The sequence below is a fragment of the Poecilia reticulata genome, chromosome 7 (assembly GCF_904066995.2).
Source record: "Poecilia reticulata chromosome 7, P_reticulata-male-v2, whole genome shotgun sequence".
Taxonomy (NCBI): Eukaryota; Metazoa; Chordata; class Actinopteri; order Cyprinodontiformes; family Poeciliidae; genus Poecilia; species Poecilia reticulata.
In genome coordinates, this window is record NC_088836.1 from 11,181,026 (window position 1) to 11,208,855 (window position 27,830).

The following is a 27,830-nucleotide window of genomic DNA, read 5'->3' on the forward strand; positions in this document are numbered from 1 at the left end:
AGTTTTTATGGGCTCGCTGACGCTAACGTCGTTTCCATGACTATGATCAGTGGTGGGAAGTAACTGAAGTACAATTTTCGTGCATATGTACTTTAAGTAGATTTAATAATGGATACTTTCGACCTTTACTCCACTACATGTTACAGTAAGTATCTGTAATTTCTACTTAACTACATTTCTACAAAACTACCGTCGCGTTACTCGTTACATCCAAGTCGCATTGCGCTTTTTTTTTTCGTTAAAATGTGAAGTTCAGGGACTGGTGCGGTAAAATCCAAGCAATAGCGTGACTTACTAATTACGTGTGTCTGTTGCGATTGAGAACGCACGCGCTAGTGCGTGATAGAAATTGGACTACAGAAGCTGAAGCGTGCTAACGGCAACAGGTAACAAACAAGTAAAGACTGATGCAGGGCACCTCTTCCTGCACCAAAAAAAAAAATCCAAACCCACATAGACTAGTTCAGACAGAGCTCACATTTAAAACTCGTTTGAATCCAACATGGGGTTGCTGAACGAGAGATGGGCTTTGATCAGCTGGGGGAATTAAACTGCTAAAAGCACCAGAAAATGTGACAGCTTAGACTGTGCAACGAAGCAAAATGTAGCAATGGGAAAAAAAATGTTTTTAGTAAGTGAGTAAGCAAATGAATGCTTGATTGAATTAATTCATTGTCAAAATCAAAGATAATTTGCCAAAAATAACAAGGGAAAACGAGCAAAAGTTGACAATCAGTTTTATAAGGGTTTAATTCAATGCATGCCACAAAAAAATTATCAATTGAGGGTATAAAAACTTTAACATGCTGTTGTTTATCAGAATTTAATGAATAGAGATAAGGTTTTTTTTCCAAATTGATAACCCATTTACATTGTTAATTTCTGTTCTGTTCTGTTTTTTTTTTGTTTTTGTTTTTTTTTTTTTGGTTGGGGGGAGAGGGTCATCCGATATCCGATATAATCTTCTTTGTTCAACACAAATAGTTCTACATCAAAATCTACCAGGGATATGAAGACTTTGGGGGTACAACCATAGAGTTAAATATTTGCCATTTTAAATCAGTTTCATTCATCATTCTCAAAAATGAAGATAGCATTGAGAAGTTCTTAACATTTTCATGATGATAAAAAGGATCCATAACCTACGAAACTTTTTACTGACTCTTTAATTTATTAAATTTACTAAAACTTTTCCCTCAAAGGCTGAACAACAATTTCTCTGCAGAAATGAGCCAAGGTAAGGTGGTAGTATTTCTGTTTTAATTGTGATAGCGCTTGTTTGTTTTGTGCTCTTACTTCTGATGCACATCCTTTAGGTTTCTGCACACAAACTCACTTGAGTGTGAGATTGAGATTGAGAAATATTTCAGACCAGGGACGTTATGTAACTTCAGGAAGAATGTTGAATTGAAATGATTTACGATCTGTGAGGAATGACGATGCGTGACCAAGATTTCTTTGCTTCTGTATAGGAACAGCATTAGACATTGAGCGCTGTGATCTGAATATTAAGGGCAACCACAGCAATCACCACACTGATCTTTTTGGGCAGGAGTGCTTGGTTGTCAGAAGGGGGCAGCCCTTCAGCATTGTTTTACACCTGTCATCTAGCAGCAAAGAGTTCAAAGTGGGCAAAACAAACTTCGTGTTCGACGTTGAAACCGGTACTCCCCTCTTGCAGCCTTACACCCAGTTTTTTTATATTGATTTATATCAATTTAATCAGCATATACTCCTATTTATATCTGTGTTTCTGCAGGTCCATTACCAAGAAGAGAATCTGACACCAAAGTTACCTTCAGTCCACAGGCATCGGACACAGAGTGGAGCGCTTCAGCTGCTACTGATGCCTCTGGAAGAACAGTAACTGTGTCCATCAGTTCCTCTCCCAAAGCCCCCATCGGGATCTATACTCTGACTTTAGACCAGTTGGGTCAGAAGACAAGCTTAGGACAGTTTACTCTGCTTTTCAATGCCTGGTGTCCTGGTGAGTTCATTAAACTGTCTTTGATAAATTTACTACGATTTAAACTTAAACTAATAAATCTTAGTCTCCCTAAAAAAAACTGTTATCGGCTTCAAAATTGCTTTCTCTAACAGTTTTATATGGAAATAATGTGAAGGGGTTCACACTTAATCTGTTGTGTCTAACTAACAGATGATGCAGTCTACATGAAGAGTGAGGAAAAGAGGAAGGAGTACGTTCTAGCACAACACGGGCTGATCTACAGAGGATCACACAAAAGGATTAAAGGGAAACCCTGGAACTTTGGGCAGGTACCCAACCCTACCCCACCATACCCCACCTTACCCCACCGGTCAATGACTTTGTGGAGTGGGGTTGGATATTGGAGAGAGGGAGGGGGAGGTGCCGAAAATGTAGTTCTCCCAGGGCGCCAAACAGACTAGGACCGCCTCGGCTTCAACCCCCCCGTCACCTCATGCCCCCTTTTTTATGTCCCATTGCTGTCAAATAAAGGCAACTAGTTCTGAAATAATTCTTTAAAAAAAAAGAAGAAAAACGAACAAAAGACTGCCGGAATGATGTCGGGTTTTTCATCCAACCGACTGATCCCGTTACCCTTCGTGTTGAAGCATCGCTGTTGCAAAAATATTGTCTGACAACAGCTGGAGACTAAGTTCCAGTTGCATTCTGAGGATCGGATGGAGGTTATTTCTGCCGTGGTCTGCATGTCGGTTCATCCCGCAGAATGAGAGTCAGCGGAGCATCCTGCTGATCTCATCGGGAAGCTGCGCTGAACTGAACAGTAATCAAATGGAATCCGTTCGTAGTAAGTTCAGTTTATTGTGTTCTCAAAACACAATGGTGGTCAACGTAATAATATGATTCCTGCAGCCGGTGTTCGGAAAAAAGAAAGAGTCAGACTCAACTTTGTGCATCTTATTGGACCGAGATTTTTGTCGTTTAATTCTCCACAGTCTACGTGATTTTTGAATGTAGCTGATAACGCTTGTAAGTTGCTGCGAAACATTTTCGCTTACATTTCCATGACGTCTCTGCGACTAATCGACGTCAAGTCGACTTTTATCGTGTTGACGTTGAATTTACAAAAACATGAAGTCTTGCAATCCGCAGACTACTGAGACCTTTGGAGTGATTTTGTTTAATGTCCTCTGTTGATCTCATTACTATTTATCTATTCCTCTGCAGTTTGAACCAGGAATTCTGGATATCTGTCTGAAGATTTTGGACAACAATCCTAAATTTGTGTCGGATGCCGATAAGGACGTTTCTTCCCGGAGAGATCCCATCTATGTGACCAGGGCGCTTAGTGCTATGGTAACAATAATTACAATAACAATAATATGACTTAAAGAACAATTCAGAGAACAAAAGCAAATACTGTATTTATTTATTTATTTATTTATTTATTTATTTATTTATTTATTTATTTAAAATGTAGTTGCAGAACCTAAACAAAGATTTTACAATACTTTTAATAAAAATGGTTTCAGAAGTGTTATGCAGCAGGCACAGATGTGGTATTCTGGAATCCATGTGTCTTTATATATACACATATATGGTGTGTCTAATATTTCTCTTGTATGGTTGTTGCTGTTGTTTCTCACAGATCAACAGTAATGACGACCGAGGCGTGTTGGTGGGAGAGTGGGCAGAGTTTTCAGATGGCACCCATCCTGGACTGTGGATGGGCAGCGGGGAAATCCTGCGGCAGTGGGCAGAGAGCGGTCCGGTCCACTACGGCCAGTGCTGGGTCTTTGCTGCTGTTGCATGCACAGGTTGGATATTACATAGAGCATGATTGCTCCCCCTCTCCACCCCTCCCCCCTCCCCCCGCACCACACACACACACAAACAAAAGGAAATAACTATTTGCAATAGATTGTGCTCCATTATATAACCATTATATAAGCTAAAAATAGAATATTATTGTGGCACATAGAAAACAGCATAGTCCAATTCAAAATCCTGCTTATGGCACTAACAGCCTTCTCCATCCTACTGGGTTCTCGACGGTCTCTTCTCTTAATCAACAGCCTAAATTTAGTCTCAGTCTTCCTTCAGTCTTCTCTGTTTGATGCTTTAGTTTAAAGCGTCAGTATCACTGATGCTATCTGAAGTACGCTTTAATTTGCCCGTGATGTAGAAGGATTTTGCTCCCCCTTCAGTGTTCCGCGCTCTGGGCATTCCATGTCGAGTGGTCACTAACTTCGGATCAGCTCACGACACTAACGCGAACCTGGTGATCGAACGCTTCTTCGATGAAAATGGAGACCAAATTTCTAGAGACGATTCAATATGGTGAGTGAAACATATACTAATATACTGTGACCATGTGCAACCCTGTGATACAAACTCATGTTCCTCTCATTTGCAACTCTTTTTTTTTTCTTATCCAGGAACTTCCATGTGTGGGTGGACAGCTGGATGACTCGTCCAGACTTGGGGAGCAAGTTTGATGGGTGGCAAACTAGTGACCCAACACCCCAGGAGACAAGTGATGGTAAAAATAAATCAATAAAATAACAGCAGCTGGGTTTCCACTATATATGCCACGATACCCTGTAGATACATACATACATACATATATTTGGTGCTAATTGATTCCTAGTGCATCAAAAGCATTCACAGCGCTCGACTTTTCAAGCCTTTTATCCAAATGGACCACATTATTTTTTTACAGATAATACTTAAACAATAAATAAAAAAAGCTTTAGCTTGTTTCCAAAGCTTTACCATGACAGTCAAAAGTACGGCGCATCCTGTTTCCACTGATCATCCGTAAAAAGTTTCTATAACTTGTTTAACTGGTGCTAAATTCAGTTGACTGAATTAAAATAAATAAAAAAACATTCTCCGTCATTGAACATCTTATAAAAGCATCATGGTCTTTCACGGACCGTCAGAACCATTACTACATCTGGCAACACAGCAAAATGTGAGAAGAAGGACCTTAAACAGACAGAGGTCCAAGAGCCCAGTTGTCATTTAGGTGCAGCTCCAGACAGAGCTAATTTCCTGAAACAAGTGGGTCAGGAAAAAAACAGAGGCTTTAATTAAGCGGAAATAAATGTTCTGCATTTTTGAGTAAGGTTGTAACATATTCCAACCAGAGAAAAGGGAGTTTGTCTGTAAAACTGTACATGTGCAGCCAGAGACTGTTTTAAATGCTGATTTTTTTTTTCTTGGCTCCTTGACGTTGTCAGGAGTTTTCTGCTGTGGCCCAGCTTCACTGTGCGCCATCAAAGAAGGAGAGGTGGGCCTGAAGTATGACACGCCTTTCATTTTTGCTGAGGTGAATTTTCTTTTCTTTTGCTCTAAAACACATCTTTATCCAAGAAGCATGTAAATAAATCAAATTACATTTATTTACTTATATTTGAATGAAATTATATCTAACCTATTTACAGTGAACTTTTGTTTTAAAAATATTCAGATAACATTCCTAAAACTTTTCTGCAGTTTTTAAGTGCGTGTTTTCAGTTGCAAGACGATGGTAAACATTAACATCCTCCTAATATATTTTCTTTATCGTTGACATTTCATGCGTTCAGGTCAATGCGGATGTCGAGGACTTGATGCAGCTGTCCACAGGACAGTTTGTGACGTTCAGTGAATCCACTAAATCTGTTGGCCATTTTATCAGCACTAAAGCTGTCGGCGCAAACGAAAGACATGACATCACGCACCAGTACAAATATCCAGAAGGTAATGAAAAGTCACATCTGTTTTCTAAAACAAAACCCGGTTAGTTCTCTAACAATGAGACGATGGAGTGATTTTCATGTGGGTAAGACGGCATCACTCTTTTCTTGAGTGACACACATTCATAAATGTATTTGCAAAAAAAACAACATGTCAAAAACAGATAACCAAAAAATACTTCAAAACCTTTGTTTGCTCTTTTGCTGTCATTACATTTAAGCTTCGTGGCGGTCTGCTGTGGTGACATCTGACTTTTTGAACTGTGATAGATACTCACACATTTCACTCTCTGGTCAAAACGTGTGTGGAAGGCCTTTATCGTAACATTGGAACCGGCGGACATATTTTTTTTGTCCCACAGATCTTGTCCAAGTTCAATGTTTGCTATTGCAATTATGAAACTGTGTCTTCTAAATCCATCAAAGTATTTCATATTGTGAATTATTTTTATTCTACTAGTTTAGAACTAATTAAATCTCTGAAACAATACAAAAGTAATTTATGATGAGTTATAATTTTGCATGTGGATTTAGTGCAAAACTGCAACTTGCTTTTTTTTTCCTATTAGAATGAAATTTCCAGACCTTGAAATAGACTTCGGCTTCAATTAGACTTCAGCTTTCTGGTATTTTGGAGCTTACACTCCCTCCAAATAAGGGTTTTTATCTGTTACGTAATGCATCGTTGCAAACGCTCGTCAAAAGTCTAATAAGTACCGGATGAGTAACTTCGGTGAGTTTCTGGCAAGACCAGAGACACACAGAATCAGCTCCCTCAGAAAAGTGATTGCTACGCTAATCTCAGCTATGTTTATGATATTTATTTCGGTTTCATATTCTTTTGCAACTTTGATGATTTCAGGCTCAAAAGAGGAGCGGGAGGTGTATGAGAGGGCCCAGAATCGCAACATGCTGCTGAAGAGAAGAGAAAAGCCTGGGCTTCATCTTAAGGTAGCATTAAGCTTTAATTGTTTCCCTGAAAACGGCAGAAAAACCTCCTCTACAGGTCATTAGAAACAGTCCAAACAGGAAGTAAAAAGTGTCTATTCAAAAATAAACAGCAATGTTGCCTATGAATCAAAAACAAAAAGCTGAACGTTAACGCACTGGGATAAAGAACTAAAGTCATTACAACAGAATCTGCATCTTTGCTGTAAATCAGTTCTAGTGCGACTTGCACCAATGACTTTCTCTCGTTCTTCGTCCCTTTTTAGATCAAACTGGCTGAAAACATGATTGTGGGCTCCAGCTTTGAGGTGTATGCTCTCCTAACGAACAACTGCATGGACACAAGGAACTGCAAACTCATTTTCTATGCCAGAGCGGTCAGCTACAATGGAAAAATTGGGGACCTTTGTGGATTTTCATCGGACAACCTGGAGGTGCCCTCTGGAGAAGGTTTGCTCTGAGCTCAGTACCAACTGTTTAATTTCTTTGTGAGGTAAATAGTCGGACATCCTCGTCAGTGGTTGTAATGTGTAGACTGATCAGTGCACGCATTTGTTCAGAGAGACGTCTTTCTCTGAAACTGCAGTACCAGCGGTATGAACCGGCGATCACCTCTGACCTGCTGATCCAGGTGTCGGCCATCACCATCGACAAGGAGACTGTCGATTTCCAGAAGGCTGAAAAAACAATTGTGCTGGACGAGCCAGACATCGGGATCAAGGTTAGGACCTGCAGGCCGCAAGAGAATTAGTAGAGACACATTTACTTATTTATTCTTTTACCCTTTCCAAAAGTATGCATATTAATAAATAGCAATCATGTCAATAATCTTATTAATCTAGATAGCTCAGCACCCCAAATCTGCTTTTTTGGTCATATCAGGAGTACATAATTTAACCTTTCAACCTTTCTCACCTGCACAACTAACAGTCCAGTATGGAGAATGACATATTTCTCATGGAACTGCTACTTTTCATTATAAGATTTAGTAAACATCTTGCAGATGTTTAAACAGAACTGTCTGACCTACACACAGAGCTCTATGTGAATTCAAAGGCTAACCTTGCACATCACAAAGAAAACATGAGACTATCACCATCCAAATGGAGGCTGATGGTGGTGGCAGAACTCCTGCTGGAGCGTTAACTTCCAGCTGGAGAATGAGGTTAAGCATTCAGCCAGCGCTACAGCGAAATAGTTTGAATCGAATCAAATCTTCATGTATCAACATGTCAGGACTAAACTTCGTGCAAACGCATAAACATTTCTGCTCAGAGACACTCTCCACCTCAGCCTGACGGAGCTTGAGATCATTTCAGTCTCTGGATTTGGAACATGAAAACAAATAAGTTCCACATCAACACCAGTGTTTCTGTCTGACCTAGAGAGGTCGATTTGTGTTGTGAAGCTTAATGTGAACTTAAAGAGCTGCCTTTCAGCAGAGTAAATATAGTACAAGAGATAATTACCCAGATGAAAAGTATAGTTTAACATTGATTTGTATATTTTTACCCTCTTCTACACTGCAGTGCTTACGTTTCACATTTCAAAATCTGGAATTTTGTCTACCTGATGTCACATTATGTCATGTCTTTTATGGTGAAACCGGAACCTCCTGTCTGCAGCTGGTGGGCGAAGCCAGAGTGAACCAGCCGGTGACCGTAGAGCTGACCTTGTTGAACCCTTTACCAGAGCCCCTGCTGAGCTGCAGCTTCGCCATCGATGGCATCGGACTCACAGGCAGCAAACCCATAAAAGCAACGTACGTGAAGTTATGTTACAGCCTTCGCTTGATTACTGAAAACTAACCACTGGCACTGGAAACAAGATAAAATATGATTTCATTCAGTGATCAATGATGTGACATTTGTAGTGACAAAAGGCAGATGTGGTAGGAGGAAGTTGAAGGAACTGTCAATAAAAACACAGAGATAAATACTTCTACATGACAGAGAACAATATTACCAAATTAGACTCAACAAAACTATATAAAGAACCACGAAATACAAAATATGAACATAAAAAACCCAACGTAAAATCATAAAACCACTGCAAACGCAGGTAATTAACATGAGTCTCTCTTGCAGGGTTGGATCTGTGGGAGCAAATGAAGCAGCAAAGGCCAGCATTGAGTTTAAACCCACTGTTGCTGGCTCCAGCGTCCTCCTGGTGAACTTTGACAGTGACAAACTGAAGAACATCAAGAACTTCACTGATGTTGTTGTGGAGAAATGATTTAAACCACAATTCTTTGGCACAATTAGTCTTTGTTATAGTTTAATAGAAATGTGAAACTGCAAAGCACAGGAGTTTTACTAAATATTCAGAGAATCCTTGGATAATTTCTCTCATAGTTTTGTTGCTGCACCACAGCATGTGCAATTGAAAATAAAATTATTGTTTCTTAATTTAAAAAGGCATTTCATAAAATAAATCATGATTAACAAAAAAAAAAAAAAAGATATGGGATCATGGTGTTTTGTTGTATTTGAGGAAAAAAGCTATTTCAACTACAGAAAATAATACACATCTCAGAACAATGGTGCAAGTACATTAGACCCATCAATAAATGCAGAAATGAGCAATAAGGAGAAGCTTGGCTGCCTGGATCACACAAACCCATCATTTATACATTCTAAATTAAACCTAAAATAAACAGTTACCAGAAAATATTCAGATTTATTTTATTTTTTATTCAGAAGAATGGCTTTCTACTTTTAGGGAGAATTCAACAATTCAACATTCATACAATCAGAATCACAAGAAGTTTTTTGCATTTCAGCCTGTGGTGTGAAATGAGGAACACTCGCTAGTCAAAATGAGTTTCTGTAGAGTTTTCATTGATAATAGCTCCCACACCCGTATAATTATATATAGTTTAATAATATTACATCAGCTAAATATAAAAATAATTACAGAAATGTGGGCTTAATGGATGATACCTTCAATGCCTGAGAAAAAGGGTTTAATGTGACAAACGAGCCTCAGTAGATATTTGCTCTTAACTTGAAGCGCCGCTTTCAGCTGTATCAGTGATTCACTCATTTGTTAGGAATACGGGTGATCACATCTTATAGTTAGTTATCACATCAAAGACTTAATACAATCCAGTGTCATTGATCTCCACCGACAGGAAGGCTTCGCCCAAGTTTGTCATGGAGGCACTGAGAATAACGTAGTCACCCTCGTAAAAACGGGGGTGACTACTGGCTGGCTCGTCAGCCTTCCCTCTGACAAAGTTACTCTCACTTCCATTGTACATCTTGACAAAAAGGCTGCGGTCGCATTTTCTATCTTTATTAAAGATTCCCACAGCAAACCAGTTGGAATAAATGACTCTGTCATACGGCACGGAGAACATGACGGCCATGATGTGGTTGTAGTCGTTCAGCTCGCCATCGAAAAGGTCGTAAGTGAAAACGCCAACAGCGCCGCTCGCCAGGCCTGTCGTCTTGTTGAAGTGAGCCTTGACGGCAGAGCAGGGATCGACCATCGAAGGGAAAGGGACCTGGCAGAAGCCGCTCTCAGTGTAGACCCTGAAAAGTGGAGACGTAGAAAATCAGATTTATTTGTATTTATCTTGTTGTTCTCGTGAAGATAGCTTACAGGGTTTATAAAAATCTATAGAGAAAAGAAGAAACATTTACATAAGAAAATGTCAGGAACTGCAATGTGAGACAAATTCTCGCTTTAGATGAGGCTTTATCTTATCTGAAGCCGTTTCATCACTTTTCTGCAGCGATGAGTTGGTGTGTTATGAGATCACTGGAGCCACTCACAACACGCAAACATCTTCTAAAGTTATGAATATTGTTTACATCAGTGTTTGCCTGGCTGGGTGAAAATTTTGACAGACTTCTTAACACTTCAGTGATGTACCCACATTTAAAGTTAATGCCTCTTTTAATGTACGTTAAAGCACATTATCTAAACGTATTCCAAGTCACGAACTGGCAGACTTTAAAATTCCTTAGCTTGTCTGGAATGACTCCAAAAAATCCAGTTGATGAGGTTTTTATGAAATCACCACATGTCCTGATAGTTTGGAAGCTGCATTATGGAAATTGTTCAAACAGCAGTGCATGTTTAAAAAAACACCCTCTAACAAAAGCTGCATGATTTCATAATATAAACAAATGTCTTTATTTCCTTCTGGTGCAGGAGGTCAACAAATCCAGCCGGGAACCTTTTAGACGGATCCCTGGTCCAGCACAGCTGAATCAAATGGCTGAATCACCTCCTCAGTAAGTTCTTCAGAGTCCTCCTAATGACTTCGCTCTTTGACTCGGGTGAAAGTTGAAAATGCCTGGCCCTCGAGGCCAGACGTGTTCCAGACGTTTCCGTTGCTCCAGTGAATTGCCTTGTTTAAACAGGTTTACTTGACAAAAAGGGAGTAATAAGAGCAATGCACCACCTTGGGTTGGAAAGAGTGTAGTAGTTTGTATTGTTCCTGATCTCAACGGCGCAGCGACGGCGAGGCATTGTGTTGAGGTAGGTGGAAGGTGACCAGACGGGGGCTGTGACATGCAGACAAAAAACCCATTAGATTGATTAAGATGGATTTTTAAAACCTACAAACAAAATAAGCAGTGGGTGAAGTAAAAAGTGTTCATCCAGTAAGTCTTTGGAATAGATTTAATTACATCAAATTATAGCAGAACAGCTGAAAGTACATGTCAACAATTTCACCATCTGGACATCCTATAAAAGTGAAACAATTCTGATGCGTAGCCTTGCTTACCTTCAGTCGACCAGCTTGTTGCAACAACAGCCAGATATTTGGAAAGAATATGTCTGGTTTTAGCCTGAATGTGAAATCTCACTGCGTCAGCTCGTCACAAGTGAGCTCTTATTGACTCTGCTAATCAGGACCTTTAACTCTCATGCTCAGTATCTTCAGTCCCTTCCTACGTGTGACCCGCAAATTACCACACTGAGTTGCAGAGTGATTCAATCACAGCGTGATTTGCTTCGATTTGAGTTCTGCTTTGTTTACGCACATACGTTTTTATGTCCAAAAGAATAAAGTTGTGTAGAAAGTGATTTGGATACCTGAGTGAGGTTGGCCCCACCCCCCTTCTTCAAATCAGGCAAAATTGGTGTTGAACGTTTGTGCTACGTTTGTGCTGGTTTGTGCAGCAAAAGATTTTCATTTGTACTGCTATCATTTTAAAGATATAAAGAAATATTTCTAGAGGTCATCAAAGGTCAACCAGCCCCAAATGGGTGTCAATTAACTCGACTACGTTTGAGCTTGGTTGTGCAGCAAACTTTTTTGTTTGTGCTGCTTTAGCTTTGAAGATATTAATGAAATGTGAAAGGTCAAAAGGTCAACCACACACACACACTTTTATAAAATCAAACAAAATTGGTGTCAAATGTTTGTGCTGGTTTGTGCAGCAAAAAGTTTTGTTTGGCTGATTTTCAGTAGCTCAGTTGAGAGCTTGACCTTTCAACCATAATACTATCACATTGTTGGACTTCTGTTAATCAGAATTTGTAAACTTTTAACACACTAGTTTCTGATAAATGAACCAGTGAGTTAGTATTAACTAGACTCTGGTATCGCTGTAAATGCTCACAATTGGTTTCATAGAAATACCTAAGAACTCCCTATAAAAAAACTACTAAAATTACAGTTCTCACTTCATGGTGATAAGACAGAATCTTGGCAAACAGTGGAAATTCCCGTCCGAATGCTTAGAATTTAGTCAATAGACTGAAATCAAGCAGGGAGAGATCAGTTAGTGACCAGTTAAAGGTAATGGACTGGACAGAAGTCCATGTCCATACAGAAAGACTTGGGGAAAAGTCGGAAACTGCATTATTCACAGGCAAAATAAAAAAAACAAGCTTAAGATAAGGAAACAGTTGCATGTACATGCTGCCCAGAGAAGGGTAATCAACCAATGAAACACAGGCATGGAGTAATAAACTACCTGAACACATGTGAGGGAGAAACGTTTGGCAATAAACTAAACTAAACCTTGACATCCTTATAAATGTGTAGTTTATTTTAGAGTTGTGCAAATTTGAGACTGAGCATCCTGGAGAGGCTTTTTAAGCAACACGACAGCTTTTCAGTTAATTAATGCAAAGAGAAATTACAAACGTTAACCTTGGCTAGAAGAGTTCAGTTCAGTCTCTTTCTTAGAAACAATCTCAAAACGACAAAAACAAAAGGTATAAAAATTATTTAACATGAGCCTACAAGAAAACCAAGAATGATGGGGTATGCAGCAGATATGCTTTTTGGGTTTTCTTTACCTACAAAACAATTTAGAAAGTTTTCAACCTCTGGTGCAATTAAAGATTTCTCTTGCAGCTTTCAAACCAAAACCTGGTAGCCCACATTAATTTAGCCTGTTGTGAAAATAATATATGATCTGAATCATGTTCCAGATGCAATTTAATCAAACTTTAGTTACATTTATTTTCTTCAGATAAACAATAAAGGCAAAGGAAATGCCCCACAACAAAAATTCACAAAGCGTTTTGAATTTGAGGGCACCCACAACTTTCCATTTAATCTGTTTGTGGTTCACATAGTTGCTCCTACATTGTTCTTTAGCTCACTTTATATGTTCGTGTTTCGAAAAAAAAAAAAAAAACACCTTTTACTCTAGGTCTAAAAGTTAGAAAATTAAATTGATTTTATGAAACATAAAGATCTTTCACTTCTATGGATTATGTTGCTTCTGATACACTCCCAGTTTGAATAATGCATGTGTACTGGGATCAACGGCATGTAACTCAGTGTTCAGACTGAATTACACACACTCACTGATACTAATATACTAACTTACTCTTAGTATATTTTTTCCATATTTCAAATAACCACGTGGGGATTAACACATGCACCTTAACAGCCAAAAAAATTAGGTCATGCCGTCAGTTTCACTTTTCGTTTCAAACAAACCCTTACCCAAACTATGCCCTCAAAAACAAACACAAAAGCATAATGGCTTTATGCAGAGAAGTTTATTTGAAGGAATAATTCAGGTGTATAGATTTTATTGCTCCATCTCATTTTCCTCTTCGGCAGGTAAATGTTGGCGCTGCATAGAGTTGAGAGCGGCAGCATATTTAGCCATGTTGTTGAGCCCGTTAACCACACAGCAGCTCAGTGCACTGCGGGACGTCTTCATGTCGCTGGCACTTAGCCACATGTTGGTCTTGATGTCGTAAAACTCGACGTTAGGGATGGTGGTGACGCCGCCGAAGCCTCCCACGACAAACAGGTGGTCGTTCATCACGGAGATGCCAAAGTTACTGCGGGCGGTCGGCATGCTGGGCACATCGCACCAGGTGTTGGTGGAGGGATTGTAGGCCTCTGTAGTGTTCAAACGTGACACTCCATCAAAACCCCCAACCTAGAGTACAATATATGATATGGTTACGATGTCACAAAACCCAAGTAGACAACCGGTTTTCTCAAAATAAACAGTTATATGGATTTTTTTTTTCTGTGATATGTCTGAAAAAGTTGGGGCAGAGTCAACAAATGTCTTTTTAGGCTGTGCAAAAGAGTGTTTAAAGAATAGCACATCTGGTGATGTTTTTTTTAAATCAACATTTCAGTAAAAATAAAGAAGTCTGAAAGTGATAATCAATTTAAAACTTGTTTAAATGTGTACTTATTTCAAGACTAAAGTTAAAAGAAAGTTGAGACTTTGTAGTATTAGCTTATGTTCTTATTTTTTATATATTAATAAGAAACAGTTATGTCTTACAATTTGACAGTTTATGAATACACCGAGTTGAAGTGAAAAATGGATCCTCCCACTAAAGAAAGAGGTCTGCCTGTTATTTACAGAAATTAGATCGATATTATCTTTCAGACTAAAGGAGAAATAATGTATAATATTTTCAAAACAAAGTATCAACTGAGGGTTTTTGGGTATCTGATGCATATATAAGAGGTACCATCAACAAATATAACACGTGCATAAATATCAATGCTTTGGAGCAGCAAATGCTGTCATTGAGAATTTCAGATAAGTTCAACACCTGGTTTTCTAACTTACACTCAACAGCTCAACACTTTGATACAACACTTCAATCTCTTTCTCACACACGTCACACAAATAAAGGTATTCAAACACCAGCTGAAGTTCAAATTAAGCATGAGAAAGTGGAAGAAAGTGCATTTAATGGAGTTTGAAGGTTTCTTCTAAGTCAGGTTTCAGTATTTTAGCAACTGCTGATCTACTGGAATTTCCACACAAAACTCTTTCCACAATTAGTAGAAAATGGCTCAAAAAACAAAGAAAAAGAATCCAGTGAGAAGCAGCTCGGTGTCTGAGATTCAGAGGAGACTGGACCAACAGGTTTAAGAGGGACGAAAGACATAACCAACCAGCTCAGTTTTTGATAACTGCCCAGAGTGGCATAAGACAGGGATTGTTTACAACACCAGACAAAAATAGGAAATTTGAAGGAGGCTTCTACTGTTTTTAAGCACTTTCAGTCAGTGGGGAGTTGGCAACCCATGCCTGCTTCTTAAGGTTTAAAGAAATACTTTTTATGTAATTTATGTGAGACTTCGCTTCATTTTAGCTAGTTCAAAAATTTAGATGATTGGTTTGGGGCCGGTAGAAGGAAGGGTTTGCTCAAGTCATTATTTGTGCAAGGCCAACCAAGGGGTATGGAATAGCATCTCTGAATGCACAGCTTGTTAAACCTTGAAGCAGATGGGTGACGGAAAACTAGGTGCCACTCCTGTCAGCTAAGAACAAGAAAGTGCAAACATGCTTACCAAAGGTTGATATTTCTGCTGAGCTCAGTGTTTTTGTTTCTGCTCCACTGTACTCACGGCAAAGATGTAGTTAGCATAGGCAGCAACGCCGACCCCACTACGCCTGCTGCTCATGTTGGCAATCAGGGTCCACTGGTCTTCGTCTGGGTTGTAACACTCGGCTGTGGATAAACACTGTATCCCGTTGAAGCCACCACAAATGTACACCTAGAGAAAGTGGAAAATAAATGGTGTTTGGTTAAAAATATCAACCTACCGTCTGAAATTCCTTGTGTTTTTCTAGGCTGACATCTAGCAATACATACAATATCCATTTCCCTTTTATTAAAACCCAATAATCAATCAGGTTTATTTGTATCGCACATATCAGCAGCAAGGCAGCTTAATTAATATGCTTTACGTCATGAAAACATAAAAACATCAGTAGCCAGTTGTGAGACCAGTAACAAACATTACATTTTGTCAAGTGCCATCATTAAAATGATCAATACCCATCAAATATGTTTGTCAATGTTGCAGTGATTATGGGTCAAAGACTAGATTTAAAGGTACTCAGTGTTTCGGGTGTTTAGCAGTTTTCTGGAAGTTTGTTCCAGATTTGTGGTGCATAGAAACTGAATACTGCTGAACGTCATGTTTGGTTCTGGCTCTGCGTATGCAGAGCAGAACCAGAACCAGAAGACCTGAGAGGTCTGGAAGGGAGAGAAACAACTGGTCATTAATGTTTTTTGGTGCAAAGCTGTTTAGTGATTTATAAACTAACAAAAGAATTTTACAGTCTATTCTCTGGCCTACAGAGAGCCAGAGAATAGTCTGGCTCTATTTACTGGCTAGAATAGACTAGCCAGGTGTTCGAAAAAACCATGTGTTCGATAAAACATGTTTTTTCAAACACACCATGTTCGAAAAAACCAAAAAGTTTCTCACTAAGAAGTTTTCGCACTAAAATTTCTTTGCACTGGGATGCGGGGGGTTTTCGACCCTATCAAAATAGATGTATTTTGCAAAACTGTAAAGGTAACATTTTTATTCACATCACACAATTCGTGATAAACAACCGGATGTTACTACTGGCAAAAATGGCAAAGAAGATAAGGAATGGTAGGAGGATGATATAATATTCTTCAGGTGATAGAAGGCCAACCCTGTAACTGTCTTTATGTGGCTCTACAGGTTCAAGTCGGCGTTCATCACCACACCCAGATTTTGGGCCTTCTCGCTAATTTCCATCTGCAATAACTGAGACTTCATGCTGACTCTTGATCGTTCCTCTTTAGGTTTAAAGATGTTGACTTCAGTTTTGTTTCTGTTCAGCTGGAGAAAGTTGTGGCATATCTGCACATTGATTTCTTATACGCATATGTTCAGTGCCTGGATGGGTTTAGAGTTACCTGTTGACATGGAAATATAGAGCTGTGTATCATCTGCATAGTTGTAATAGCTAATCTTATTTCCTGTTATAACCTGAGCTAGATATTGAATAGAAAGGGTCCCAGGGCTGAACCTTGGGTTACTCCGCTTGTGACTTCCATCCTATGTTATGAGAAGCTACCTATAAACACAAAGAAATTCCTGTTCTTTATGTAAGATTCGAACAAGATGAGTGCTGGACCAAAGAGTATGGAATATGTCATGGTCAGACATATTTCACTATTGCTCATGTTGGCAATAAAGTGATACAGACTGAATTACCCAAAGTTTACCAAATAAATCTTCTGTTTTCTCTGTGCTAGTCATAAAGCCCAGAAACATAAATTAGTGCCACCTACTCTGCTGTTAAGGGTTGCACAACTGGCATCACTCCTCTGCTCGTGCATGGAAGAAATAATAGTCCACTGGTTGCATTTTGGGTCATAGCGTTCAGCAGTGTTTAGCCGTTCCTGTCCATTGTAACCTCCTAAAGCATATATGTAGTCATTCATCACAGTCACACTGACAAAGCACCGACTGACATGCATCGGTGACACTTCTTCCCAGTTTTGCGAGGTCAGGTCAAGTCTATGCACAGCGCTGAACTGCTCAATACTGTCAAAACCACCAACACAGTAAATTGATCCTTTGAAGAAGACAGCGCCATGATAAGCCCGGATGGTTTCTGTGGTATAGGCCACATCTATCCAGCGATCACTGCGAGCATCGTAGGCTTCAATTAAACTGGTAGGGCTGCCATCAGTCCAGCCTCCTATGGCCAAAAGGAGAGCGGGCGGCACCCGTGGGATTGCTAAAGATGGGCAGACAAAAGACCTGCAGCTGGTCCTTGACATGTGGTCCAGGATGGGGTTCAATGTCCGAAAGAGCATAGCTCGACATTCTGGATTTGTTTTCACCAATTCACTTTCATTCACATGTTCTATGAGGTACTTTGGAGACATCCAAGCCAGTCTGATCTACAGAGAGACACAAATACATGAGTTGGGTAACATTGCATAAAGCATGGCCTTTCCGGTGCTTGCCACAGACTTAGCTAGTACAAAAGACTATGCTAACCTTTCTAGTTTATGAAAAGGTCTCTTTCATGAAATGGCTTTAATCTACTTTTCTTTTCAGCCAAAATGTGTAGCTAATTCAGAACAGAGGATGTCATCTCACCATGACATTAATGGTCCTAAACCTAACCAAAAATCAATCAGTCTCTCTCTATGTGTCTATGTGTGCATTTGTATTTATAGTGTATATATGTGTGCATATATACACACATATATACACACATATGATCCAGCGATCACTGCGACCATCGTAGTGGTCGCAGTGATCGCTATATATATATATATATATATATATATATATATATATATATATATATATATATATATATATATATATATATATATATATATATTATATATATATATATATATAATATATATATATACATATATATATATATATAATATATATATATATATATATATATATATATATATATATATATATAATATATATATATATATATTATATATTATATATATATATATATATATATATATAATATATATATATATAATATATTATATATATATATATATTATATATATATTATATAATATATATATATATATATAATATTTATATATATATATAATATATATATATATAATATTTATATTATATAAATATTATATATATATATATATAATATTTATATAATATTTCATTTTATATATGAAATATATAAATATATTATATAATATATATAATATTTATATTATATAAATATTATATATATATATATATAATATTTATATATATATTATATAATTTAGAAATGTTAATTTCTAATTAACTGCCTAATTAACTAACTAATTAACTGTAACAGTTAATTAGTAACTAATTAACTAACAGTTAATTAGTAACTAATTAACTGTAACAGTTAATTAGTTACACTGTAATTTAGGCAGTTAGGTAACTGCCTAAATTACAGTGTAACTAATTAACTAACAGTTAATTAGTAACTAATTAACTGTAACAGTTAATTAGTTACACTGTAATTTAGGCAGTTAGGTAACTGCCTAAATTACACTGATAAAAATGCTGTGATTATTCATTTATGAAATTATACGTAAATTGATGCCAAGAATGCCAAAAAACCAAAATGCCCACCACCCTCACCTTAGAAAAAAGTAATGAGCTGTAAGGTTTCCGTTCCTCGGGCGCATGGGCGATCCATTTGAGGATGGCTTTGTATACCGTCTTCTCCTGCTTTACAATGAGCAAGTCACTTTCAATGATTTGAACTAGCTGTTGAGCAGAGAGCTGAAGAAAATCTGCGCAGGTGTCAACAACTTCTTTGAAATGACTCAGAATGTATAGTTCGGACTTCTCTCTCAGTTCTGGGTGGTAGAATGTATCTGTAAGCATCCAGATGCTGAGACAGTTCTGTGGGTTCAGCTGCTTTTCTAAATAATCACTACAGGCTTGTAAAAGGCCAGTCATATTATAACGGTCTGCTACTATGAAAAGGTCCTGTGCATTTTGTCCTGTCAGAAGAACATTGCCTGTGTAGGCAAACTCGATAATAAGACACATTAGGCTGGTTGACACTCCAGGGATGTCAAAGGTCACACAGTCTGGTGTGGACCAGTGGCTAAACAGAGCTCTGTGAAGAAACACAACAAAACAAATAGTCATTGGACTGAAAATGAATACTCACATATTTCCAGATCATGTAGTGCATACTGAATCCATTAAACAGGATAATCACAGTTTATCATTAAATATTCTTCTTATTTCTATTAGGCTTGTTTCTTACTACTCTCTGTTTCTTAACAAGCCACCCTCTTTTACTTTTTTACATAAAATCTGCCGCATCTACTGCTAAGAGCTTACCTGAAATATGGGCTGCATTTGCACAAGACGACCTTGTGTACGTAGAATTCACCGCCGTCCACTCTGATCACTGTGTCACAAAGCTGCTGCCTCATGCAGAGCTTGTTATGCAGTGACATATTTTAACCAATCTTTGCTCCCTAGGATTAAAGACCTTTCTATTCTCCTCACTCTTGGACTGATTTCCTGCAGAAACGAAAGGCTGTGACAATTTCAGAACTCTCACATTGTCTGACATTTCAGTTTCTGTGACGTCACATGAACTAGTCATTAGAATTCCAAAGGTAACCATTCCAAGGATAAATCCAGCTGTCTGCATTAAATTAGCTATGTTAAAAATCGGCCACATAAATGATTTCAGTTTAGATCATATATCAATTAGCTTGAAAAGTAAATATCCTACCAACCTACTACTTAAAGCTGCAGTATGTAACTTTTATTAAAATATAAATTTTTACATATTTATTGAAACTGTTATGTCTTGACAGTATGTCATGAGACAGATAATATGTGAACAAATTAATTTCCTCTGCTTTCTTTCAGTACACCCAGCGCTAACTCAAAACAACCAATCAGAAGCAAGGGGCGGGTCTTAACTAGCGCAGGAGCTCCTCCCCCATCTGACTCTTCCCCTTTTTCCCCGTCAGCAGTCATGGCCACCGATGACATCTTTTCACAGATTATCTGTCATAATATGGTGAGTTTTAACAAATATGTTTAAAAAAAACATATTATTTATAAAAGTTACATAGTGCACCATTAGCTCTTCTTCACCCATTCAAACCTTCTCCAAATACCCAGAACCAAACTGAGGATAATGAGGTCTTCTGTGCTGCCCTCCGTGACTCTTACAGGGCACCACAGTCCACTGACTACTTTAAGAGTCTTCATAGCAAAACATTTTGCTAATTTTCCTAGATGTTTAACCTTTTTTATTAATGTTTTTTATCCATTGTAATTGCTTATTTTGTTTTTAGCTCTTTGTAGCCCTTTCAGATTTCATGATGAAAAGGCATTTCTAAATAAAATTTACCGGTATTATTATTACTACCATTATCGTTATTATTATTACTATATCCACACTTACCTATTGCAGTGGTGATACATGTATGAAAACCACATGAAACCAATTTTATACGTTTGCTGAACAAATACTGCAAACAATACAAACTCATATTTCTGTTACAATATAACACAAAGTGTGAATCTTGCAATCGAAATATGCATTTGTAAATAAAACTAACACAGTAACAGTCATAAATCAGCAGACCTTATTAAATATAAAAACTAAAAGCTGATGGTTCTACTGTGTAAAAACTTGCGCCTAGTCACAAGCCTTCACAGCCGGTTTTTCTTCTGAATGCAGTCATTAAATTAAAAATACACACAGCATTTGTTCAAATGGTTCCACTTTATTGGCATCCACTGAATCACTTTCCTTAGAGAAAAACCACGTCTCCTTTCAGGACTAGCATTAGAGAGAAACAACAGCCGGATGGTAGGAAAATATCTAAATACTATCAAGTTTAGCAAATTGGGGGGGTAAAATGTTACCAGGATCCTTTCTGGTGTACAGTAGTTTAAAGTTGTTGTTTTTTTTAAAGCCAAAGACATATTTATGACTTTGGTCTGGAAACAAATGAAGCTGTTTAGCTTAACTTACTCCTTTTTTTAAAAAAATATATATTTGTGCTTCTGAAACAGCCAGGAGACTCTGCTCAGAGTTCAGTAAACATTTCTCACTTTCACAGCTTTTCCAAACCCCTTTTATTGTAAAAAAAAAAAAAAAAAAAAAAAATGTTTTCTCTCCGTTAGCGGGAGCCGTCATGTTCCTCAGAAAGCATCGACTAATTTATTGTCTATGATGAAAAGTCAGACACGTCTGTGTGTTTAGGGGTGTGTTTTCTTTTTCTTGCTGTGTATGACCCCTCAAAGATAGCCACATACAGCAGCCGTCACAGAGAACAATTAAAGATAATCACGCCAAACGGAATAAATAAAATCAGAACTAAATTTCATTCTGACCTTAATTTCAAAACCAAATCCAGTTGCTCCTCATCTCCACCTATCCTAGCATTCCTCTCTTCATTCCTACACCAACAGACATGAATTCTCTCTTATTCCTCTACAAAAAATATCTAATAAAACATAAAAAAGGGACTCTCATCCAAAGGGAAATATTTTGGTATTTGTTTTAGGTCTTCGAGGCTCAGAGCTTCAGTACGGCTGAGGATTAAAACAAAACAAAAACAACTGAAATGGCCCTGAAGTTTATTTCCCAGTCAGACGGATTTTGATAAGTGAATTAGTTTTTTCCTCGTATTTCCAAACTCTAAACATGCAACATAAGGCCTTTTTGTCCTTTCAGAAGATACTGTATTTTTAGGTTTTAGCGTTTCCCATGTATCGTTTACACACAAGCACACACAAAACAGTTTCTTTGAAAGAAAACTTTGTAATATTTCTTCAGTCCAGCTTGTTTTTGCAAAACTCAAATCTAACACATGAATGAACTTAACTTACTGTATGTCTAAACCTAAAAACACACACACAAAAAAAAGGATACTTTTGGGTTGGAAACTGTTTGTTTTTTTTTTTTTGTCAAAAACCAGAAGACTAGAATTTATCTTTTAATTTGTTCATTTCTATCTGGAAGCTTTTACTCAACACATCTGGTTTAAGCGGACTTAAAAGTGTTACTAAACTTAAGATGTGATGTAACAAATGAGAAAACAAAACTCCACCCCCGCTGAGCCCAACATGATCTTTTCACGCACCAAACTGCTCATCTGGCCGAGCGTTGATAAAAAGCCTCCAAGCCAGCCAAGAAAAAACAAAACCCAAAATAAAACTAACGAATATTATCCTCTTCAGCCTGCAGCCATAACCTAGACCAATTGGGGAAACGCATCACATGGGATGAGGCTTTAACTCAAACAACAATTCACTGTTTAAAAGAAAATAAAAACAATCAGGAACACAAACTTCCGGGCTGGTGGCAGAGACTCCGTTGGGGCAGAGTCTCTGTTCTCCCCTGCTTCTCTTCTCATTGTCTTCTAGTCCAGTTGAGTTTAGCGGATGGACTGAGCTGCTCTTCTGAGAGAACATGTGCCTTCAGTGTTGGTGGCAAAGCCAGGAGCGTCCTTGTTACTCAAACACGGGGCTGAGGTCGGCTGAGGAGGGACGTCGCAGGAGTCTGTTCAGCCTGGCAGCTCTCAGTCGGTGGAGAAGAGGTCTCCGGCGGAGGGGAGGGGAGCCAAGCCGCCGGTGACGTTGGGCAACAGCGACAGATCCGGAAGACTCTGGATGTGGGACTTGAGCTCCTTCCTCACCTGAGTTACTCGCGCCAGTTTCTGTTTGTACTCCTGCGGAAGAAGAGTGGGGACCCGCGTTTATCGACGACGCCTCAAAAGATTTTGGTTCATGAGAAACAAAAATATTTCCGGGAATGTAAAACGTCTTAAAACGTTTGCGGCAAACCAGGAATCTAAACACTGCAGAATTTTAAAATAGATGTTGTGATTTACCTCCAGCTTCTTCTCCCTTTCCACTAGCGCCTCCTTCTGGCTGCTGATGTATTCAGTCAGCATGCGGGCGAGCTGCCGGCGGTCTTCCAGCTCCGCTGCCAGCCGTCCGTTGTACTCTGCCAGCAGCAAACACGCCTCATCCACCGTTTTTGACAGCTTGTCCGCCGCCTCCTTGTCTGAATAGGAGGTAAAGCTGTTGTTGTCCTTGCAGAATTTCTTTCACCGAGTTCATTTCAGTTCAAGCAATGCTAAACATTTTTATTTATTTTTTTTTTTTACAAATGCCTTATTCTCTAAACGTTTATTTGATTAGTAGATTTTGTCCTTTATTCCTCAGCATGAATTGGTCAAACTCCATGCAATATTTACTCCAATCTAACAACATCAATAATTAACCTATTTAACTTAATGTATTCAATTACATTTATTTGTTTATTTTTTATTTTACAATTAATTCAAAACACCACATGCATTAACTAACTGTTTAACCACTTACTGTCCAAAATTTTATAGAATTTTTTTTTTTCAAAGTACAACCCTAATACTCTGTTCTATAATGTAAATAAACCCAATTTAAATAGTAAAAAAAAAAAAAAAGAAAATAAATAGTTTGTCACATTTTACCAGTAATCTTCTCTAGGAGGGAAACATCCTGAACTTCCTGTGGAAGTGAGGCGATCTTCTGGCGCACCGCTGCGTCGCCTGATGCGGCGTTCTCCAAGTCCTGCAGAGCTTTCACCAGCTCCTCTGTCTGAAAATGGTAACGATCGAAAACACAAGGAATAAATCAGAAAAGAAAAAAAAAAGGATCAGAAGCGTTATCTGATACTGTTACTGTGCGATGCCAGCGTTTGTACCAGCTGATTTGCGGAGGAATCCGAGTTGCGGGGAGAAATGTGGCTTCTGTAGTCATCGTCGTCATCCTCTTCATCCTCCTGGATCTTCTGATAACTTCGTTTTACAGCCTTTTTCTCTTCTGCAGATAAAAGACACGGAGCAGAAATGCGCATTAGATTATATACATATTTAACTGTAGTGAGTGTGGCTCTATATAAACATAACTATGAAGCAATTATGTCGTTATTAAATGATCAAACCTGCGGGTCTGGGGCTGCTGGAGTCCTCTATGGCCAGTTTGAGCTGTTGAATGAAATCACCTCTGTAGAGATTCCTCTCCTTCCAGATGTTCAGCAGCCTCTCCATTTGCTTTTTACAACCATCATCCACTTCACTGCAGAGGCAAGAAAACAGCCAAATGGAAAAACAAGCTTAAAAAAACACACACCCACACACACACACACAAAAGTGTTTTTCAACTTGTCCATACAAGTTAGATATGTCAACAAAAAAAATATTAGGAAGCTATATTTGAAGAGAGATCCAACCTAAAATGTTTATCATCCATGGTTGATATAAAGCCTCTGACTTATCACTGCTCACACTAACTCCTCCCACAGAACTCGAGCAGAGGATGTTTTTAGAACATACAGATGCTCTAAAAACATCTGCATGTTTTTAGAGCATCTGTAAGTTTGTAGAAAACACACAGATGACTTGCTGAAACGTACCTTGCTACATGGGAGCAGGCGTCCACAAGGACAGACTCAAAGTCTTTGGTGAACTCGGGTCCTTTCTTCTTACTGTTCTGGATGACGTCATTTGCCAGATACAGGAATGTCAACTTCCTGTTGTTTTTAGCTAGAAAACACACAGAGAAATATATTTAAGACAAACCGCTTTCTAATCAACAAGGAAAAGTCTCTTGATACCAATTAATAACGTGTCAGCTCATTGTTTGTTTGTTTGTTTGTTTGACTACTAAAGGAGAGTGATTTGTGTGGCCATAATGCTTGATTTTCTTCATAAAAATAACTTTTTGTTTTTATCTGCCCAGCAATTAAATCCTGGTTCATTCCCAATGGAGCAACAATCACATAAGACGACAACATCTGCATTACGATTAAAACTACATTAAATATTGGCAGGATACCAAAATTTTACTTAAAAAAGAAAGAAAGAAAAAGCCACAAAAATAGCAACATGTCACAATACAGACATAAATTTCAATTAGTTGGATATTGACAAGGTTTTTACACTTTGCTTTTAAAAAATATACTTTTCTTTTAAAATTGTTAAGACGCATAGCAATGTGAAATCACACAGTTGTTGAATATTGGAAAGTTACAATTACTTGTCACAAACAAATGATTAAACAGGACCTATTAGAGACATTTTTGTACTTCCATTTTGGCCTCTACTACTTTGAAAAACAATCCAAGAGCTTTAAAAAAATTAAAATAAAAAATACACTCCGCTGGTTTTTGGCAATAACTTATTGTACTTTAGAGTCAGGAAAATGAGTCACTTAAAAAAACCCTTTGAAATTAGCAGGCCCTCACCTAGCAAAGCCCAGCCCGTTACCTAGCAACCTGAGCGAAGCCCAGCCTGTTACCTAGCAACCTCAGAAGCCAGGCCCATTATTTAGAGCTCAAAATGGGCCGAACTCAGCAGACAAAAATCTCATCATCTAAGAAGAATGTCGAGAAAAAAAATGTAATGACATATTTTGTATATCCTGTTCAAGGCAGCATAATAGGTCACCTTTATCTTTCTTCAGCGTCCTCAAGCTCTTATATTACTTTGTATATAACTCGTTCTACTTCAGCATCTAAATCATCTAAATCAGATTTAGGGCTGTCAGTGTTTGTCCAATTTGTCTAATGTTACTGAATGTTATGGGCATACCAAGAGGAGATATAATAATGCAAGTTATTTTTTAGCTCAGTCAGGAACCATTATAATATATATAATATATAAATCTGATCCTGGGTGCATCAAATACAGAGGCTGTTGAATAAAGGCCACTAAAGTCACAAAAACTTTTAAAAATAAAAATGTGGAGGGGGAAACTTAAGCTCCTAATGTGGCGCAGTTGACAACTTGTTTGAAAAAATCACAAGGGAATAAATTATATGCAACATCAAATATTTAGCTGGAATGTCAAACAATGCCTGAATTACTTTTCTTTTTTCAATTCAAACTTAAAGACCGTACATATATTCACACGTGTGTATGTGTAATGCTTTGCAAAAGTACAACCAATTCAGCTTTTATACACTTCTTCACCTTGCAACCACAACCTCAGTGTATTTTAGTAGGATTTTCTTTTTTTTGAGACATGAAGTTGAATTTAAATTATACATAGAGTTCAACATAATAAAAATAAAAAACTGAAAAGTATGGGAGGTATAAGTAATGACCCCTTTGTTAATGTTGTTACCCTAAATAAATACTAATGTAAGGAACTGCCTTCTGACATCACCTAATTAATAAACAGAAACTCACGTGTATAATTTGATCTACATAACATGGTTATTCTATGTAAACCTGACACACCAGACAGTTTAAAACACAATAACCAGAGTTTTAGCATCCGAAGGAGAACTGTTCAATTTGTCATCTAAAAAACTAAAGATATGTAACATTTTGCAGATGTTTTACCTAAAACCCCAACAGAACTGTTTTATCTGACATGACCTAATATTAAAAAAAACAAAAACAAAAAAACAAGGAATATTCAGGCATACAACTAGCAAGTTGATTTCTCTAATTTACATGAGGTTAAGTTTAAGAACATCTAATTTACAAAACCTCTGCTTTACAAGAAACAAGCTTGTAAATCACGACATTCCAAAGTTAACATCAACCTCAATTTTACTTAAAAATGTACCTTACACCGAAATACAGAAATATAATCAGCAGTGTGTGTGTGTGTGTGTGTGTGTGTGTGTGTGTGTGTGTGTGTGTGTCTTACCCTTCTTCAGCTCCCGGTGCCACACTTTGACGATGAGGCCCGAGTGTTTGCGGTGGTGAATGATCCACAGAGAGAGAGTCTGGACGCTCTGCTGGGAGCTGCTCAGCTCCGTCAGCTTCTTCTCCAGGGCCGACTCGGAGAAGGACGACATGCCGACCACTTCTTCTGTTCCCGCTCCCAGTACAAACTGACCCCGACCTGCTCCAAAGCAACTGAGCTCCGAGCTATTTTGAAGGAGCTCGCACTGTCATCAAAACTGAAGTTGCGCAGCTTAACTCGCAGATAATCGGCATCAGAGCTTTGTGCACTGAACAGAGAGCTGTCTCTAACGTTGTTGTCGCTTTTAAATGACTAAATTATACAGAAATATGGTGATGAAAACCAGCAGGAGGAAGCTGCTGTGCCTTTGTAGAGAGTTGTGTTTGTTTACAGCAGAAGCTAACGTTAGCTAACAGCTAAGCAGCTATCTGCAGAGAAGTGAAGCGCCGAGCTTCTCTGCGCTCTAACCCGGTGTAAAACAAACCCGCGTTTCCAAAACGCCCCTCTTCAATATTTCTAGCACAGCGCTGTAAAACGAGCAACAGCAAAAGACTGGGTTAAAACTCACACTCTACCTTTGGTCGCATAAACTCATGTAAAAATGGCTCGAAAAAATGGCAACTTGCACTTTCACCCCGTCATGTGCGTCGCAGACAATAGACGTCACTGGTTGGAACCTTGCAGCAAGCTGATGAGTCTATCATCAGGTTCTTTGTATTCTTTCCATTCG

At 38.2% G+C, this 27,830-nt stretch overlaps 4 protein-coding genes across 6 annotated transcripts; 1 reads left to right on the forward strand and 3 right to left on the reverse strand.

Moving 5' to 3' along the window:
- Window positions 1-9,096, forward strand: LOC103467280 (protein-glutamine gamma-glutamyltransferase 2-like). 2 transcript variants are annotated; one of them, XM_081608869.1, is made up of 15 exons: window positions 1-145; window positions 1,473-1,664; window positions 1,760-1,987; window positions 2,159-2,277; window positions 3,173-3,301; window positions 3,594-3,762; window positions 4,153-4,285; window positions 4,384-4,487; window positions 5,191-5,279; window positions 5,539-5,692; window positions 6,551-6,639; window positions 6,903-7,086; window positions 7,197-7,357; window positions 8,262-8,398; window positions 8,724-9,096. In XM_081608869.1, the coding sequence occupies exons 1-15, from the start codon at window positions 109-111 to the stop codon at window positions 8,869-8,871; spliced, it is 2,073 nt and encodes a 690-aa protein (XP_081464995.1). In that variant the 5' UTR covers window positions 1-108; the 3' UTR covers window positions 8,872-9,096. The 2 variants fall into 2 exon arrangements, with proteins under 2 accessions (XP_081464995.1, XP_081464996.1); XM_081608870.1 differs by lacking the exons at window positions 5,191-5,279; window positions 5,539-5,692.
- Window positions 9,097-9,132: 36 nt separating this feature from the next.
- LOC103467254 (uncharacterized) lies at window positions 9,133-13,514 on the reverse strand. 2 transcript variants are annotated; one of them, XM_081608871.1, is made up of 3 exons: window positions 11,378-13,514; window positions 11,051-11,153; window positions 9,133-10,172 (listed from the first exon to the last, which is right to left on the reverse strand). In XM_081608871.1, the coding sequence occupies exons 2-3, from the start codon at window positions 11,116-11,118 to the stop codon at window positions 9,734-9,736; spliced, it is 507 nt and encodes a 168-aa protein (XP_081464997.1). In that variant the 5' UTR covers window positions 11,119-11,153; window positions 11,378-13,514; the 3' UTR covers window positions 9,133-9,733. The 2 variants fall into 2 exon arrangements, with proteins under 2 accessions (XP_081464997.1, XP_008411691.1); XM_008413469.2 differs by lacking the exon at window positions 11,378-13,514 and having other exon boundaries at window positions 11,051-11,367.
- Window positions 13,515-13,598: 84 nt separating this feature from the next.
- LOC103467255 (kelch-like protein 10) lies at window positions 13,599-19,970 on the reverse strand. Its single transcript, XM_008413471.3, has 5 exons — window positions 19,721-19,970; window positions 19,004-19,490; window positions 17,164-17,781; window positions 15,452-15,601; window positions 13,599-14,009 (listed from the first exon to the last, which is right to left on the reverse strand). Exons 1-5 carry the CDS (start codon window positions 19,837-19,839, stop codon window positions 13,650-13,652), a joined length of 1,734 nt encoding a protein of 577 aa, XP_008411693.1. The 5' UTR covers window positions 19,840-19,970; the 3' UTR covers window positions 13,599-13,649.
- A 1,142-nt stretch (window positions 19,971-21,112) lies between these two features.
- rprd1b (regulation of nuclear pre-mRNA domain containing 1B) lies at window positions 21,113-27,741 on the reverse strand. Its single transcript, XM_008413472.3, has 7 exons — window positions 27,062-27,741; window positions 24,816-24,945; window positions 24,345-24,478; window positions 24,105-24,223; window positions 23,872-23,998; window positions 23,248-23,423; window positions 21,113-23,085 (listed from the first exon to the last, which is right to left on the reverse strand). Exons 1-7 carry the CDS (start codon window positions 27,210-27,212, stop codon window positions 22,936-22,938), a joined length of 987 nt encoding a protein of 328 aa, XP_008411694.1. The 5' UTR covers window positions 27,213-27,741; the 3' UTR covers window positions 21,113-22,935.
- Between the last annotated feature and the right edge of the window lie 89 nt (window positions 27,742-27,830).

What these genes read in the sequence shown, in the direction of transcription:
- LOC103467280 (XM_081608869.1), top strand. Translation starts at nt 109, where the DNA reads ATGGATACTTTCGACCTTTACTCCACTACATGTTACA. An exon ending in AACCCTGGAACTTTGGGCAG is followed by an intron (nt 2,278 to 3,172) that starts GTACCCAACCCT and finishes ATTCCTCTGCAG; the next exon opens with TTTGAACCAGGAATTCTGGA. An exon ending in GGAGGTGCCCTCTGGAGAAG is followed by an intron (nt 7,087 to 7,196) that starts GTTTGCTCTGAG and finishes GCATTTGTTCAG; the next exon opens with AGAGACGTCTTTCTCTGAAA.
- LOC103467254 (XM_081608871.1), bottom strand. Translation starts at nt 11,118, where the DNA reads ATGCCTCGCCGTCGCTGCGCCGTTGAGATCAGGAACAATACAAACTAC. An exon ending in TACACTCTTTCCAACCCAAG is followed by an intron (nt 10,173 to 11,050) that starts GTGGTGCATTGC and finishes TCCACTTTTCAG; the next exon opens with GGTCTACACTGAGAGCGGCT.
- LOC103467255 (XM_008413471.3), bottom strand. Translation starts at nt 19,839, where the DNA reads ATGTCACTGCATAACAAGCTCTGCATGAGGCAGCAGCTTTGTGACACA. An exon ending in AAATGCAGCCCATATTTCAG is followed by an intron (nt 19,491 to 19,720) that starts GTAAGCTCTTAG and finishes GTTTCTTCACAG; the next exon opens with AGCTCTGTTTAGCCACTGGT. An exon ending in GCTCATTACTTTTTTCTAAG is followed by an intron (nt 17,782 to 19,003) that starts GTGAGGGTGGTG and finishes GTCTCTCTGTAG; the next exon opens with ATCAGACTGGCTTGGATGTC.
- rprd1b (XM_008413472.3), bottom strand. Translation starts at nt 27,212, where the DNA reads ATGTCGTCCTTCTCCGAGTCGGCCCTGGAGAAGAAGCTGACGGAGCTG. An exon ending in ATTCCTCCGCAAATCAGCTG is followed by an intron (nt 23,999 to 24,104) that starts GTACAAACGCTG and finishes TACCATTTTCAG; the next exon opens with ACAGAGGAGCTGGTGAAAGC. An exon ending in CCTCCTAGAGAAGATTACTG is followed by an intron (nt 23,424 to 23,871) that starts GTAAAATGTGAC and finishes CCTCCTATTCAG; the next exon opens with ACAAGGAGGCGGCGGACAAG.